This window comes from Notamacropus eugenii, chromosome 2, assembly GCF_028372415.1.
Source record: "Notamacropus eugenii isolate mMacEug1 chromosome 2, mMacEug1.pri_v2, whole genome shotgun sequence".
Classification (NCBI taxonomy): Eukaryota; Metazoa; Chordata; class Mammalia; order Diprotodontia; family Macropodidae; genus Notamacropus; species Notamacropus eugenii.
The window spans coordinates 320,769,360-320,786,834 of NC_092873.1; the positions used below are offsets into that span (position 1 = coordinate 320,769,360).

General features: G+C 45.0%; 1 protein-coding gene across 12 annotated transcripts in view; it reads right to left on the reverse strand.

Moving 5' to 3' along the window:
• Positions 1 to 4,698: 4,698 nt before the first annotated feature.
• The window catches only part of RBFOX3 (RNA binding fox-1 homolog 3), a 967,429-nt gene continuing 954,652 nt past the window's right edge, over positions 4,699 to 17,475 (reverse strand). For 7 of the 12 annotated variants that reach the window (XM_072645209.1, XM_072645206.1, XM_072645208.1 and 4 more), the window contains 6 exons: positions 16,873 to 16,926; positions 16,340 to 16,472; positions 15,175 to 15,355; positions 13,647 to 13,708; positions 10,425 to 10,503; positions 7,493 to 7,623 (listed from right to left, as the gene is read on the reverse strand). In XM_072645209.1, the coding sequence (XP_072501310.1) occupies positions 7,579 to 7,623; positions 10,425 to 10,503; positions 13,647 to 13,708; positions 15,175 to 15,355; positions 16,340 to 16,472; positions 16,873 to 16,926 (554 nt within the window). In that variant the 3' untranslated portion in view covers positions 7,493 to 7,578. Of the gene's footprint in view, positions 4,848 to 6,656; positions 7,624 to 10,424; positions 10,504 to 13,646; positions 13,709 to 15,174; positions 15,356 to 16,339; positions 16,473 to 16,872; positions 16,927 to 17,475 lie in introns of those variants that run through there. The other 5 variants (XM_072645213.1, XM_072645212.1, XM_072645205.1 and 2 more) reach the window with 4 other exon arrangements.

Consider the following 17,475-nt stretch of genomic DNA (forward strand, 5'->3'; position numbering starts at 1 on the left):
AGTGGTGATACAACATTAAAAAAAAAACAAAAAAAAACCACCCGAAAAACTAATGCAATTTCAGGTTTCATTAAGAGACTTTGTGTCCAGGCTTACTGAGGTGATGGTCTGGTACTCTCTCTGCTGGGACATCTGTAGTATTGTGTTCAATTCTGGGCACCACAGTTTAGGAAGAACATTGTTAAGGTGGAGAAAGTTCAGAAGATGGTAACCAGAAAGGTGATAGAACACAAACTCTGGTCATGAGGATGGATTGAAGGACCTAGGAAAATTGGACCTGGAGATAAAAAGAATTAGTAGGAGTGACATAATAGATGTGAAATATTTGAAAAGCTGTCACTTAGAAGAGAAGTTAGAGTAGTTCTGCTATAGACCTTAGAGATCAGGACTGGGAACTCTAGGCAGAAGTCGCAAGGAGGCAAATTAAGACTTGATATCCAGAAAAACCAGAATAATTAGAGCTGTTCTAGGGCCAATGTAGGAATTTCTTTTACTTGACTATGCATGTTTGTAATGGGTTTTCTTTTTCTCAGGTTGGGGGGAGGTAAGAAGGGGAAGGAAAGAAAGATTTTTATGGAATGAAAAAGCAAAATTTTATTTAAAAAACAACTAGAGCCATCCTGAAGTGGAACAGGTTTCCCTCAAGTCTCCTCTTAGTGCAAGTCTTCAAACAAAGCTTGTATGACAAGCTGTTAGTGTGTGTTAGAGAGGATTCATGTTCCGGTACTGGATGGATTAGGTGGCTTCTAATGTCCCTTCCAATTCTTGTGATTCTGTGGGTAATGTACTCACATCCCTCAGGTTCTTAACAAGGAACATAACTGCAAGCCAGGGAAAAGATGCTTTCTGCATCAGCAGCTGCTTGGAAATATGAGGGAGTGAGGGGAACATCTCACACAGGCTCCTCTTGCGGATCAGGGTCAAATCTTGTTATGTACTATGCACACCTGGTGCTCTGGCTCGTCCTCAAAAGTTGCAGTTGTTTGGGGGGCGGGGGAGGTTGTTGCCAGTAGGAATGGTACTTCCTGGGTGGAGTTAGGAATGGGGAAGAGAGATGCTGAAATTTGGAGCCACTTACAGAGCCAAGTTTTTTATTTTCAGTAATTATCTGAGGTTGTATTTGCTTGTTCCCCATTTTGGGGCTTGATGGAGCAGAGGTGGTTTCTACTGTCTGTCATTTGCCCAAACCAAATGCTTATGCTGGCCCTAATGTCCTCAGGTTTCTGTCCTGACTCCTACCCCCACCTGTTAGTAGCTAGTATAATACTGATGCCTGGCTTCATTTCTTTGCATGTAGTCATTTTTCTAGTAGAGGTTCCTTAGAATATTTTATGCAGAGGAGAGAAAATTTATAGTGGCAATTATTTTCTCACAGTCTGGTGAGCAAGCAATTAGAAGTAAGGGGGTTTAGCAGAGCATGGCGCGGCAGGATCACACAGCCCCAACTCCCCGAGAGCACAGTTCCCAATTCCACCAGCAAGAAAGCCTCATATGCAGGAAAATTAATATCTCGGCATTTAAGCTGGTGCCCCTCTGGTGGGTGTAATTGCGCTGAAATAAATTATCTGATGTTTTGAAAAATGAAGAACTCAACTTTTCTCGATGTGCAGTTCTGGCAAGAGCGGTGATTTAGGGCCTGAGAAGATCCTTGCCCCTTACCCGGCCCCCGTAACCCCCCAAACACAGCCAAAACTTTATTAATCTGCAATACCTTCTATTCTATCCTGCCTCCTCCAGTCATTTGTCCCTTATTTTCCTCTTATCAAAGAGAGATATCCCCAGATCAGATGCCCTTAGCTCTTTTCTGGCTTTTGCTGACCCACCCATCCAGGGAATGGAGAAAGCCAAAGAAACCATTTTTACACTTATGCTCAGATCCTTTTTCCTTGTCTCTTCTTAAGCTCTTTTTTCTTCTTCAGGTGGGGAGGTGTCCAGATTGTTCAAACATCATTAAATCTTAATGAGAGTATATGACAGGGCAAGTAGGATCTCAGACAGCTTCTGCCTTCCCTTCGGGATGGACAGAGATGAGCCCTCTCTCTCCTCCCCTGCCTGCCTGGCCCCATTGATTTTCTGTGTTCTGTGTTAGAATGACAATGTGGCTTTTTAAGCAGCATCCAGTTCAGGAGTGCGACTTTGGTTTCCTTGTGAACTCTGCCTGGGGTAAGCTATTCTGAAGAAGAACCACTGCTTGGTAAACTTGTCTGGAATTTGGTGGTAGCAAAACAAACCATCATCACCTGATCTCTCAGTGAAAATCTGGGGGTCAGAGGCTTTAACACTGGAAGAGAAACCTTTGAGATTATCTATCTTAAATCTTCTGATACCCAAATGGGTAAGGGGCAGGTAGATGGTTTGGTGCCACAAAGATGTTAAAAGGGGCTTTTTTTTTTCCTTTAAAATTAAAGGATCGCAGGAATTAATATGAAGCTTCTCTACGTTGGAGGTGAGGCAAAAGTTTTGTGTGTGTGTATGTGTGTGTGTGTCTGTGTGTGGTATCTTAGTCACTTGTCAGATTTTGGCAAAGTTAGAACTGAACCATTTAGAGAACTTACCCAGTTTGGATCCAACACTTACTCCTCAATAAGGCCCATCATACACCTTTCCATTCCCACCCTTTGTGTCCCCACCCTTTCCACCTCCTCCCCCCAATCAAAAAACTGTCCTGATTTGAAGAAAGAAATCTTTATTAATAATCTTAATAATAATACTGTTAATTTGAATGATCACACCTTGGAAGCATACAGAATGGTAAGAAAGGAAGTTGGGGGCTCAGTTGCAGTCCTAGAAGGGAGGAGGGGAATAAATTTAGGGGAAAGAGGGGCTCGGGAGGAGACTGCCAAGAGAAAAGGATTCAGTACAGCAGATGGAAGGGATGGGGGAGCTTTATACAGAAGACAAATGGCCAGAGGTAGGGACTGGGTTCTATGTACATCAGGAATAGAAAAGGAGAATTCCATTTCGATAGCTTCAGGCGCTTATGCTGAATATAAAGTGAGGGTTTTGTTTTTTGTTGTTGTCTGATTTGTTTTTAAGTTTCAGGAGACAGTAGAACTATGTTGGGAGCCTATGTTCCCCCCCTTTCCTTTTGGCTACTCCAGTTGTCTTTACCCTGGCAGGGGCTTCCTCTCCCCGCCCCCCCTCCCCCCGCCCCTGCCGTCGGTTTTTTGTCCCTCCCTCCTCCCAGGTGCTCCAGAAAGATGACCTGTTGCTGCCGACACTACTTTGGAAACCCAACCTTGGTACCAAGGGCAGTAACTAAGTTAGGACAGAGCCTCTGCTGTGGGACTGAGAGTCAGCTCTGACCCCCTCTTCCCCTCTGACTGCCCCCGTTTCCCAGCTCTCCTCATAGGTTCCTTTCCCTGGCTATGATGTTTTAGACTCATAGCACCATGATACCTAATCTTGCAGATAAGTTGCACAAGTGGAGCAGATGAAGATCTTGAGTTAGGTTATCCCCTTCCTTCTCCTCTGCCCCTCAGCAGGGTCAGACCCTTAGCAGCTACTTCTATGTTTCACTCAGCTCTATCCAATACCCCCTCCTCTACTTGCCCCATGGCCTCCAAGGGGAATGGACCTTGGGCAGCTGGCAGAGGGCAGAGCACCAGGTAGCAGAACTGGAGAGAGACTGACTTCAGCTTCCAGAACAAACGTGTTCTGAACCCCCCACCCCTACCCGCACTGAATGGCTCTTATCTCTAGTTCAACTCTTGCCTCTTCTCCAAGCCTTGTCTTACTGGACTGTGTAAAGTAGAGGAGGAAAGTGGTTTTGAAGGAGGAGGCTTGGCTGCAGGGGACACCCACCTTTCAAAGTTCTTACTTCAGAGGAACACTGGGTGTCCCTGTTTACTTTTAGCCTGGGTCTCACAGACAGAGACTGGGCTTGTTCTGCCCTGCTGTCTGAGAGCCAAGAGAATGAGTGGCTGGAGGAGAAATCTATGGACTCTGGTTTTTCTGGAGTCATGCCAATGCTTTCTTATTTTTATTTTTTTAAAGGAGTTGGCACTCGAGGACTGGTGGTCAAATAACATTCAGGCGGCCTGCAAACTCTAATGTGATGCACTGCTCAGCACATTGCTTTCATGAGGGTAAGGGCAAGGGCATTTTCTTTGCCAGCACAGCATGGGGAGCTGAGACCTAACAAACTCAACCCATGCACTAGGCATGTACCACAGCCTGAGTTTCCTAGTAATGCCAAGCTGCCTTGGCTTTCCTTACCTCCCCTCTTTCCTCTGCCCCTTCCTTCCTGTTTCAGCTGCTCCTGGCCCAACTCTTTCTTCTTGCATACCTCTCCCAAGCCACTTGGAACAAGATCACTATATCCTGTGTTCTTTCCGCTCTCCCATCACTCTGCCCTATCCATCCCTACACCACTCAGGAGTGAAGGGAGACTTAGAACAAGACATGGTAGCAAAAAAAAAAAAAGCCCAAACCTTGTCTTTGGGGGTAAGCAAAAGCTTGGCTGCCACCCCCTGACCTCACCCTCATAAGCCCAAGAAAGAGGAGGGGTCCCCCCACATGACTGCCAGCTTAGGGAAAGGGGTGAGAAGTGGAGGTTGGGGCAAGTCTCCCCCTTGGTACCATCAGGTTGGTGTTCACTTTGTGGGTGCGGGGTACACAGCGCCTCCTTCTGGACTCCTCTTGCTGGGTGCCTGTGTGTGGCCTCTATGTGGGACTTGTCACTTGGTTGATTGCTTCTTTTCTCTGCTTAAGTTTTGTTGCTTTCATTTTAAAATATTTTTAGGGTTTTTTGGCGTTGTTTTTGTGTTTTTTTATTTTGTTTTTTTATTTGTTTTTGTTTTGTTTTTTTTGCCCTTCATGGTCCAAGAAGAAAACAGCAGATTTCACTACAACAGAAACAAAAAAGCCAAGCTTGCACAGTTTCACAGATGCAACACACCGTGTGCAAAGACAAGGCCCCAGAGGCCCGGGACACTGGGGAGGGCCTTTGAACCCAGGAGATAGTAAGATAGTGTGGGGAGGAGATGATATTCCCTGGCTGGAGGTAAATATTTACTTTTTAACATATTAAACTGCTCCCAGAGAGAGGAGGGGAGAACAGTGGACTCCATTGCCCCAGCTGAGGTTCTCATCCCCTAGTCCCTCAGTTTATACATATGTGTATATATATATATATATATATATATATATATATATATATATATATATATATATATATATATATAGACCCTTCACCCTCAAAGGCTGCTGACTTTACAATCTAAATGTTGGATTTTAACTTATCCTTCAAACTTTTCCAGGGTTGGTTGGATGTATAGTGATGGGATGGGAACTGGAGGTCAGGGCTTTCGGTAGAGGGAGACAAGAATATGGCTAAGCTCTGGTTTAAGTAGAACATGGAGAAGCTAAAATAAGCTAAGCTGGGATAAAAGAAGCAATTGTAGTAGACTGACTAGGGCAGTGAAGACTGAGGAGCATAACAGAAGGTGGAGGAAGGGCTAGAGATAAGGGCATTTGGGAGTAGTGTTCAGCAAAGGGAACAAGGATGTGAAAAAATGGTGGTAAATATGTGGAGAAGGTGAATTTTAACAACAGAGAAGAGATAAATTGGACACCTGAGAAAGGAGTGATGGGAAGGGAAGTATGGGAACAGTTTTCCAAACAGGGATGTATGTGAGGGGTGGGATAGGGTGTTTACAGCAGAAACTAAGTCCCACAGCTGGTAGGGAGCCTTTGTCCTTTCCAGACACCAGGTGCCTTAGCTTTCCTCAGTCAAAAATGAAAAACCTGCTGCCATGCTTACTAGCATTAGGGGAATGATCATAAAAAGGAAAATGGGAAGAAGAGGGGAATACTCATTTATATAACGCCTACTACTGTGCTAAGCACTTTACAAATATCTCACTTGATATAAAGGCTCAGGAAGAAGCTTATTTAAAATCCATGGATGATGCAGAAAAAAAAGGAGCCCTTGTCTTGGTTGGTCCCCTCTAAGCTCCCAGAAAGGAATTTTCTGTAGAATAACTAGAACCGAAAAACTAAGCTTTCTCCTGAACAATATGAAGCTGCAATGGAGCCTGATGGAGATCCAGGACATTTGAGTGTCTTGTTGCTAACTTGCTATGACATCTCTGGGTTTTACTTTGCTTCTGTAAAATGAGGAGTTTTGAAGGGATGATCTTCTAGGCATCTTTCCCAAATCTAACATGTATAAACTGGTCAGAGGGTCTCCAAGCCATGGTCTATGTACGTTGTTGTAGAGCTGGGCTGGACCAGGCTAGGCAGATCTCTGTGGATATGTGAATACATTCTTTTTTTAAAAAAAAATCTATGTGCATTAAAGTTGGAGGTGGTAGGAAGGGGAGCTGGATTCAGGGGGTCAGTCCTGAGATGAGCCATCCAGCAGTGAGGAGTCCCTACATAAGAAGCTTAATTTTTGAAGGGCAAAGTGATAGAAGTACTCAAACTAAAGACATTTTTTTGAGCTGAGGCACAGGGAGATGCTTTGGCTAGGCAGCACACACCAAGGACAGCGCTGGGAAAATAAAAGCTGCCACTTTAGGAGGGGGCTAGGGATCTTCACAGCTAGGATGCTGATGGCTTTCTTTCTAGGTCATAGGACAAAGGAGAAATTTGAGGATGGTGACATAGGGGAGCTATAAGGCATATGGATAGATGCAGAGTGCTAGGGAAGGGAGAATTCATTTCCATTTTCATGTTTTGCAAAGTACAGTTTGGCCAGGACATTATTATGACTTCCATAGGGAATGGGATCTATATAATTTCGTTAAAAAAAATTGTTTCAGCTGAGAGAAGAGATGAGGGAATGAAGGAAAGAGAGGGAGGGAGAAGCAGAGAGAGGTAAGGGGTTGATCTAAGAGGGAAGAGAGGACAGGAGAGTTAATTCCCTTTTCCTGACCTTTTCTTCATGGAACAGATTTATTCTAGCAGTTTCACAATCCATTGGATGGAGGTGGGAGTCAACTCACTGTAGAGAGATAAAGCACTGGGGCAAGGAGTAAAATGGGAGGAATGGACAACTAAATGAACTGTAGAACCTGGAGAATGGCACATGGTTTGTGGCCCTGACTCCTTTCACTAAGATTCCCTAACTTCAGCCTGTGGATTGAAGAGTAAAGATGGAATAAGGTGGAAGTAGGGGGAATTGGCCAGGACATTAGGCCCTTTGGCTAACCCTTTGGGGGTAGCTGTGAGTTGAGAGGTCAGAGTCAAAGAGAAGGGGAGGTTGATCCTGTGACTCCAGGCTTAACTTCTTGACTCTCTACCTTCACCTACTATGCCCCCTCCCATGGCCCCCAGTTTGCATACCATACCTTGATGGTTTGGGAGTGGAACAACACCAACAAACTCAACACAGGAAATTAGTTACAAACATACAAGTACAGTCATAGACAAGGACACACACACCACCATGGGGCGGGGAGAAACAACTGGAGGTAAAAATCTATGGTTTTAGAGTCGCGGAGGGTCAGCGGTGAATGTCCCTGACCCGCTGGGGCAGTTTGTCTTCCCGGAGGATCTGCCTGGTGTCTAGTTTGTTTGGTTTGGTTTGGAATAAGCAGTCAGTGTGAATGCTGTTAGGGGCTGGGTCTCTTGCTAGTAGGGGGTGAAGCGGCTGTACCCTCCTCGGCAGAGGCTAGCCTGCAACATCAAAGATGAAAAACAGCCAATCAGTATTGTCTTTTGGTAGGAAAAAAAATCAAAAAAAGGAAAAAGAAAAAAGAAAGGAAAAGGAGAAATAGCCAAATCCCATTTTTCCCCCAATTTTTTTCCCCCTCCATGGGGAAAACAATTGATAAATGGTATAAGTGATAATTTGCCATGGCAACAGGGCAGTAGGGGTCAGGTTGAGGGTATTAGTTTATTTCTGAGTGGGTGGTATCCCTGAATTTGGGAGGGAGGGAGTCTTTGGGAGCATGTATAGGAAGTGGTCATCAGTAGTACTGGCCTTGAATTTTTTTCTCCGTTAATTCTTAAACAGTCCTTGATGTAGCCCTTGATTTCTCAGGGAGTGCTGCCTAACATGGTGGGAAAAGAAATGGATTTGGACTGAGAGGACATGGTTTTAAATTAGGAGGCTCTGTTATTATAGGTCATGTGACCATGGGCAAGTTACTTCCCTGCTCTGGGCCTCAGTTTCCTTAGGGAAAGGAATGTAATGATGGTCCTTGACAGCAAGGATTTTGTTATTTTTTTTTTGTCCTTGAGCACCCAGCACAGTGATTTGCACATGATAGGTGCTTGTATTAAATCAATCAAATGATCTTGCTAGCTTTAAGTACTGTGATCCTATGACCATGAGTTAATGAGACTTCATGATAGGATGCACACTCCAAGCAGGTTTTATCTGGGGAAGGGATAAGAGCCTGCTCATTTTGATGCAATGCCACCTGATTTTGATTAAGGAATTGGGACTATTGAGGTTTTAAGGCCCAAGCCAAAGGGCCACATCAGACAGAACTGTTTTAGGCCCCGGGCTTCCAAATAATAGCCTGGATTTCCTTGTACATGTCCAAAGGTTTTCTTCTGCTGTGAACAGAATCTGTGTGTCTTCTTTATAAGCTGTGTGCCCTTGGGCAAATCACTTCTCGGAGCTCCATGTGTTTCCTTATATAGGGAATGTAAGCGCCCTTAAGGGCAGGAACTTATCTTTTGCGGGTTGGTGGTGGTGGTGGAGGAGAGTCCTTGTATCCTAGGTATAGTTAGAGTGTAGTGGAAAAAACACTGACTTAGGAATCAGAGGGCCTGTGTTTGAATCGCAGCTCTACATGGGTTAATCACTTAACCTTTCTGAGCCTGATTTTCTCCATCTGTAAAATGGAGTTGGACCAGCTTGCCTCTGAAGTCCACTCTAGCTCTAACTCTATGGTTCTGTGTTCTTTTATAAGCAAGAGAGTAGTTCCCTGCCAGTACGGCTGGTTACTCACTCACTCCCCTTTTCTCAAAGGATCCCTGTTTCCCTGAGTATCCTCTCTTCAACCTCCTCTGGAGCCCTGAGCTGGTTTCTTCACCTGACCTCATCATTACCTTGCACAAAAGATTTTCTTGTTCCTTTCCCACACACTACTGTCCATTTTCAACTGAGAAAGGGAGAAAATGGAAAATGTTGAAAAGTTGACAAAAAAGGTAAAAGTTTCTTTAAAAAATAATGTTAAAACAAAAAGAGGTAACCCTTCATCAATTAATGAAAGCTTTTAGCTAGCAGCTGAACTGAGGGCATTGGGATTCAAAAAAAACCAAACCAACACTACAAAACACACCAATCTAGGGCCTGGGCACTTCTCCTGAAAGTCACTGGTCTCAGGGGAAGCAAGCCAGGGAGGGGTTGAATGTAGGCCATGGTGTTGCCAGGGCCAACCTCAGGCAAGATTGTACTTTTGAGGATTGAAAACACGCAAAAATGAAAAAGAAAAAACTAGAATAAAAAAGTTAGGGACCCTTAAAAGAAAAGAAAAAAATCTTGTTGGATGGACCCTTACCCACTTTCCCCACTTCCCTTCCCTGACCCTTTCCCTCCCCCCAAGTTTTCATCTTTGATGCTGGATGCCAAGCTAGCTAAAAACCGACATTACGTACAATGCCGGGATGAGGGGTTAGGGTTACTGCTAGGCTGATGTGTTATCAAGAGAACACCCTGTTATAGAATGGGGCTGGGTTTTTGTGACTATAGCTGGCATATGTACACACACACACATACACACAGGCTCTCCTGCAGATCACCATCATCAAGCCAAGCTCGTCAGAAGTGCACCCTTTCTCTCTTCCTGACACCAACCATTCTGCCCATGCAATGGTGACCACGGAACCCAGGGAGAGAGAATCCTGGAGCAAGCACCTCAGGGAGCACTGAGTCAATGGAAGGTATGAGCAACAATCGATAGGCCTTTCTCCTCAGTTGTGGGTGATGGTGTTATGTGTACAAGAGGACTGGCACTTTGAAACACAGAAGGGACTGGGGGGATCACTTCTGCACCTGGGGAAACTGAGTCCATTGCTGTGGATAGGAGGTATCACTGAGGAAGGGAAGAGAGTGGGTTTGGAGATCTCTCTCAGTGGCATATTGGATTCAGGATAATGGGTCACTGAAGATTGGGAAGTTGACCTGGGATAATGACACAGACTGGAAGGCCAGAAAGACACACACAGAAAGGGGCCAACAAGCTGGAATATATGATGTCCCTTTCCCAGCTTAAGGAGGGAACATGAGGAGAGGAATATTTTATACCTTTTGGGGCTGTACAGGCTTTCTCTTCCCCTTTTTCCCAACCTCTTGACCGCATGGAAAGTTATTTTAGATTCAACCTGGGGCTTTCTCTAATGATACCCCTCCCTGATCCCCCAACATACACCCTCCCTTCTCCCCAGCCTCTAGGGATAACAGCTGTTTCTGACCATGAACAGCTGAACCAATCTATGGCTAAAGCAGGGCTGAACCTCCTTACCATAGTTCCAATGCTATAGGTTGCAGCAGGGCCAATGGCGTGGTGGTAAGGGTCAGCAGCTGCATAGACTCTGCCGTAACTAGGGGACAAAAAGAACAGGCAAGGTGGGGTAGAGGTGGGAAGCAGAGAAGATGGAAAGAAAATAAATGGGGTGAGGGATGTCTGCTTACTTCTCAAATCTAGATTTAAGTCTATTGACCCCAGACTCCCATGTCCACTAGGTCACCTTCCTTCTCTTTCCCAAGGTCCTCTTGCAGGGAGCCTTTTTTAGAAAGAGGTGGCTCCTAATAGCCCTTTTTGTTCACCATGAAACCCTCTGCCATTGAATGTCAACTCCTCAAGAGATGTGGCGTTTCATATATAACTCTGTGTACAATATATATTGTATTTGATGAGATAGAGAACTGAGTGACTACATGCAGATGTAGGAGCAGAAGGATTCCAGTAAGTATGTCTAGAATGGGAGGAGAAAAGGTTACTGAGGTGAGAATAGGTCACGATAGAGTCATGTACTGTATCACCAATACTGAGTAAACAGCCTGAGATATCCACAATTGGCCGACCCAACAGTGAGAGTTCCTCTGAGTTTCTGAAGCCTGGACATCTACTTTCCCTTTAAGATAGGTGTGCTTGCTCTCTGGACAGTCTTCTATCTCTGTATTTTTCCCCAAGCAAATCTTACTTATTATTTAATTTAAGATGGCAACCAAGTTTCCCCTCTGCCTTTGGACTAAAGAGACTAAATAATCTTAAGTCTTTGAAGTCATAGCAGATGCTGAGCATCTAAGTAGGGTAAGGCTCCCAATGGATGGGGCTGGGAGGGATAGTGTGAGGAGAACCTTCCCCCATTACAGGAACATGAGAATCCTACACATACAGAATGCTTCCTGCAGCTGGTGTCTTATGCCTGGCAGAGCTGAGCATCCCAGACCACACTGCTACGAGTCCTGCTGGCTCTGCAGGATGGAGCACCATGGCTGAATGAAGTAAAATCTTGGTTCTCTGACTACCAGGGAAGACTTGAGGACTGTGGGGGAAGGTCCCAGGTGGGAAGGATTCATCAGTCACAGCCACACTCTTCCCTCATCTTTCCACCCCTACTGTATGCTACTTTTCCTGAACATTTTTCACTTCTCTGCAACCCCGGCTCTACCAGTTTTGTCCAGGGATCGGTTGCTACCACCCTATTTCTGATCTCCAAGGAGAAAGAAGTTAAGAATTCAGGATAGAGAGCTGGGATGGATATTTGCTGACCACTTCCATCCTGGGGCTGTCCCTCACTGATAACAGGTGAGATAGGAAAATGGTAATTAGCCTAGTATCTGGCACACAGGAGGTGCTTAATAAATACTTTTTGACTGATTAGAACTTCTCTGGAAACTAAACTAATTAACCAAAGGACAAGTATGGTGGGTGGACAGATTTTACTTTGTGCACAAGTCTGAGACAATTTCAGTGGAGGAAGTCATAGGGATCAGACAGTCCATGAGAGATAGAAATTCTGGATGTATACAGAGGCTCAAGGATAAAGGTTATGAAAAGCACTTTTACAAATGACATGTTTAGTTTTCCAGTTATAGCAACCCTGATGATTCTTATAGAAGAGTTGGGAGAAGGAAAGAAAGACCCATCTCTGGACCTTACCAGTGGTACCTGCCTTCATTTTTTTATAGCCTGTTTTTATAGTCAACTCTCAGTTATCTCTGCGTACAGGAAGGAATTCCCCCAATAGAGTAGTTGAGATTTCAGATGATCTAGAGATTCCAGTTAGCCACCTATCTAGAGACCTTTCTAGAGCCTAGGGAAGAGATGGGTAGCTTGATCAAAGGGACCTAAGGAACTGGAGATGGGGAGACATTTGGGAAGTTAGTCAAAGGCTTGGGTGGAGTTCAGGTTAGCCTCTTGGCTAAGGACAACTGAAGGAAGGGAAGTACCAGACTCACGAATGTCCTAGGAAGGGGATGCGATGGTTCATTCCTCAGAAATTTTCTAACCTTAGATAAAGGAGGAAGAGGTCACTATGTATTGCTGGCCAGAGGTCAGCTAGACGGACTGGGAGCTAAAGTGCTCTTTAGCTAACCCTGGTGAGTGGGGAGGTACTATAGAATGGTGTCTTCCCTTCTAGACACAAATACTTTCCTCTTTCAGATTACCTTTATATTTTCTGTAAGTATGTATGTATATATATATGAAAGTATATACACATATATGTACGCACATATATAATGTGCATAACCATATACACATACATGTGTATACACACACATATATTTTGTGTACATATATACACATATACATATATACATATGTGTATGCTCAGTTATTTTTATGCTTCTCTCCCCCATCAGAACATGAGCTCTTGGAGAACAGGAATAGTTTTCTTTGTACTTCTGGTGCTTAGCACAGTGTTTGGCACATGACGATCACTTACTAAATGCTAGTTTACTAATTCTTCTCCATCGTAAGGTGCACATTTTTAGTGAAGTTTAAAACCTCATGGCATGGAACTAGCTGGAAAGGCTTTGAATTTAGATCCAGCAGAAGGGGTGTGTGTGTGTGTGTGTGTGTGTGTGTGTGTGTGTGTGTGTGTGTGTGTGTGTGTGTGTGTGTGCGTGTGCGTGTGTCTTCTGCCTGCACCCGCCTGCCTGCCTGAATGTCTGTTGTCCAAGGACCAGTCTAGTAAGCTCATCACTACAGTGCTAGGCACCATCTGGCTTGAGATCTGCCTTCACTGAGGCAGTACATTCCTCCCAGACCTTTGACTTCCTGAAAAATGGCAAATAAAATGGTGGGGATCTGGAGGCCTGACTAAAAGCAGACATCCATTATACCATGGGTTGTAGCAATTTCTGGCCAGAGCCTCAAATAAGTTACAAGGGTATGAGAGTTTTGAAACTGCAAGAAAAGACAATTTTGCAGTTGGAGTAAGCTGTTGTAATATAGACAGACCCTGGGGACAATCCTGCACATGACTGAGGCCTAATGACATTTGAGTCAACTTAGAAAGAAGCCAAGATTCCTGAGATGGTTGGGATAGGTGGTAACTATTTTCTGGGTGGAGCAGTAGAGTTGGGGGGGCTGATCAGGAAATGACAGGGAGAGCGGGGAGATGGCTGTGATCGTTTACCGTCATGTTCATGATAATCTATCCTTTGTCATCTGTTGAGTTTACCCACCCCTACCACATACACTTTCACATCCCAGGTTGGACTCACTTCTTACCTGTCGCTGTAAGCTGCTGCTGTTGCTGCTGGCTGAGCATATCTGTAGGCTGCATAGCCCCCCTGCAGGGACAAGAAAGAGAGGAGAGAAAAGGCTGATGAGTGTAATGGGCCTGAGGAGGTTTGCATGCTGAAAAAGGATAGGGCTAGAGAGGGTACCCATGGGCCTAGATTTTTAGAACTAGCCCCTAAGCCCTTGGGGACCCAAGTACATCGATATATTTAGCGCATTGAAAAATATTGGAAAACAGAGAAGACTTGGGAGGGGAAAGACTAGCCCTTGGCCTGAAAGGAATAGTACTCCTGATTTCTCTACCCAGGCTCCTTAATTGAAAAACTGAAATACAATTTAATGGCAGGGAGGGATTCTTCAGTGCTGTATCATGGATTCCTTTGGCAATCTGATGAAATCTATGGATTCCTTCTCAGAAAAATGTTTTTAAATCATAAAATAAAATGTACAGGAAAATTATAAAATACAAAGGAAACCAATTATATTGAAATATAGTTATCAAAATATCAAAAAAATTTTTAAAAGTTCATAGACTCTCCTGAAATCTATCCATGGACCCCTTCAGTATCTGTGGACCTTAGGTTAGGAATTTTTTATTTAGGGGAATAAAGAAAGCTCTCTGAGTCTTGGGGAAAGGCTCAGGGATGGCATCTGATGCTCTCCAATGAGATCCAAGTCTTGTCCATCTTTTCTAACTCAAGATGGGTTGATTCTTTTTGATAGGATAACACACAAGACCGTTAAGTAGGTGGTACTGCTAAAGTGGGGTAAGGGTAGGAGGGGAATTTTGTAACAAAATTACAAGTTTTAACTAATTGGAAGCAACGAGGGCCAAGAATCTTTATGAGCAAGGAAGGATTCCTTTTTCTCCTGGAGATGCTGTGGAGTAAGGGGGTAGGGATGAGAAAAGGCACATTAAGTACTGCAAGTTCTGTTATCTGCATGTTGGGTTATACACTTTGTGGGTGTACCATCCTCCTCCTCCACCATTAAGAGGTAGTAAAAGGCAATTCCATCAAAGTTAACATAATTAGGAATAGAAATTTGTGGTCTCATCTCTTCTCCTGCCCCCCTCCTTCCCCTCTCAGTATACGGTCTTTCATTGTTGGTGGTTGACCTTAGTTCTAGAAGAGGGCCAAAATGACATCACTATGTTGGGGTCAAGGTACAGTGCGTCCGACTGTAGCTGATCAGACCAAGCTCAGAAGGTGCCACCATAGGCTAGACATAAATATGCCATCTTTCATACAGGAAGATCAATATCATTTGATTAGTTTAGATTATTTCTACCCCACTTTCCTAATATACACAAATAATTGAGAGTTAACTGTATGGGGCCACAGGAAAACACAGGCTGGACACAGAACTGATACCATCTCTCTCTATGTTCCCTAATTGTGCTGGGCCCTGGGATCATCTGAACTGTGGGAGCTATCCCATTGGCATAAGCACAATTACGGGGGAAGTAGGGTTTTATCCCCTGAAATGGGTAGCTATGGGGGTGGGGCACACTTACATAAATCTCTGCGCCATAAAATCCATCCTGATACACGACCCTGGAAGCAAACGGACAAGAAAGTGGTGGGAACGCTGGAGAGGTGGGGTAGGCCGGCTCCGGTGTCTGCTGAGGAGGGAGGGGGCATGGTGCCAGCCCTGCCCATGGGACTGGCATTTTAACAAGCGTTTGCTCCAGTGCCCTGTTTTGGTATAACAATAGAGTAACACCCTTGCTATAGTCAGCAACTTTTTCCCCATAAGCCTAGGGGGCCTCTCAGCCCCAGTCTCATTTACTACCCCTACCCCCACCCATCCCCACCCTCATCCCAGGGAACTGTGATCCCCATTAGACATCAGAGGGTGCTAGGACCCTGGGATGGATGGGGTTTGTCCTCAGTTCCTCAGGGAGGCAGCTGGGGCAGAACCATAAATGGACCCTGGTCTTTCAGTTCTGAGGATCCCTGGTATCATCGACATGCTGGGGGACACAAAAGATGCTCAAAGGTATGACTAGTGTTATGAAAATGCCTTGAGTGAACAATTTTAGAGAAGTTTCCAGATTGCTCATCACCCTCTAGGGATAAGGACCAGATATGTGATGTCTACTGGAATACCCAGGTCAACTACCTCTAACAACACATGTCAGCACCTTTTGTGCAACTTAGGATTTTTAGAGAGTTGCTTAGGAGGCTGAGAGGGAGGATAAGTGACTTGCCCAGGGTCCACATAACCCATATAGGTCAGAGGTCTTTCTGGCTCTGGGGCCGGCTTCCTCTCTGCCAGTCCCATTTGGCCTCTTTAACATGACTGGGAAATTTTGAGACCAGAGACAATTTGATATAGTGGATAGGGCATTGGCCTTGGAGTTAGGATGACCTGGGTTCAAATTGGGCCTCACACACTCTCTGTGCCTCTGTTTACCCATCTGTAAAGTGAAGCGATTGTTGGATTCAGTGGCCTCTAGGTCTCTTCCCGATCTCAATTTACGATCCTGTGATCCTAGTTTATAATTTCCCAAAATGTTTCTCAAGCAATTTTATACTTTCTTTTTTCTTCCAAGTTGATCATCCCCCTTTGTCTTCCCTAGAGTTCTAAGATTTCTGTTCCCCTTTCTTGGCCTCTATTCCTTCTCCATCTCCCTACTCTTGAAATTTCCCAAACAGTTCCCCATCCTAGGTACTCACGCGCCATATGTTGGAATGGGGGGAGGAGGTGGTGCGGCCCGGAATGTGTTATAGACAGCCCTTCCCCGACCTCGTAAGTGTGCCCCTCGGTATGCTACTGCTGTGCCTGTTGTGGGGTATGGGAATCCTGTTACTGCAGAGATAGAGGAAGGGAAAAGAAGTCAACCCATGGAGTCATCCAACAAAAAAGAAATGAGGGTCAGGGGAAAGAGGTCAATTCAGTTTTTACCTGAAAGGAAGCAGGGATATCCAGTATCTCGCTAAGCCCCCTGATTCCCTGATGCTCCCTGTTCAGAAGCTGGGACCCCAACAATATTTCCTTGCTCCTTCCCTATTCTTCCCTCCTGACCCTCAGTAATGTAGCATTGCCCTGGAAGTTACCTTGAGGCCAATGACAGCTAAACAACAGCCACCCCTTTGTTGGGCTGGGATTTCTATATGTGCGTGGGAGAGCCTTCTAGGATCCTGCCATTTCTCCTCTCCCCTTGCTCAGGTTTCAAAACGACATGTCTCTCCCCTTCTGCACACCTTACCTGCATAGAATTCAGGTCCATATACAGCACCCACCACGGGGTTTAACTTCCAGCCTGGGACAGAAAAACAGGGGCAGCCATTATATCCAGACCCCTTAATCACCCCACTTCCCACCTAACTACCATGTATCTCTGCACTCTCTGAACTTTCTCCACATCCCATCCTACTCCCTTGGATTTGGGCTGCCCTAGAGCAGGGGGCAGCATGGGGAAGTGCTAAGTACTCATGAAATGTTTTGAACTTTAAGATGGACATTGTAAAGGCCTCCAGAGAAAGCAGGCCAGAAATACCACCTATAGATTGCACACTCTGCCCACTTCTGACCACGGGTAGCCAAATTAATGAAAGTCTGAGAAGGGAACCTAAGACTCTTGGATGTCTCAGTTCCCCAATTTTTCCAGCTGAGCTATGCTACTCTCACCATTGCTATTGATAGGAACAAGAATAAGCCAGTCTTTCAGAGCTACTGCTAAGTCACCAGGGCCTGTTTCTTCCACTTGGCTCTTCTATATAAATAACTCCCAATTATCTAACCTTGTGGGTTATTCCATCCACCACCCCGCCCTTCACCCCCACCCTCTGACCCCAGGCCTGCTCCTCTG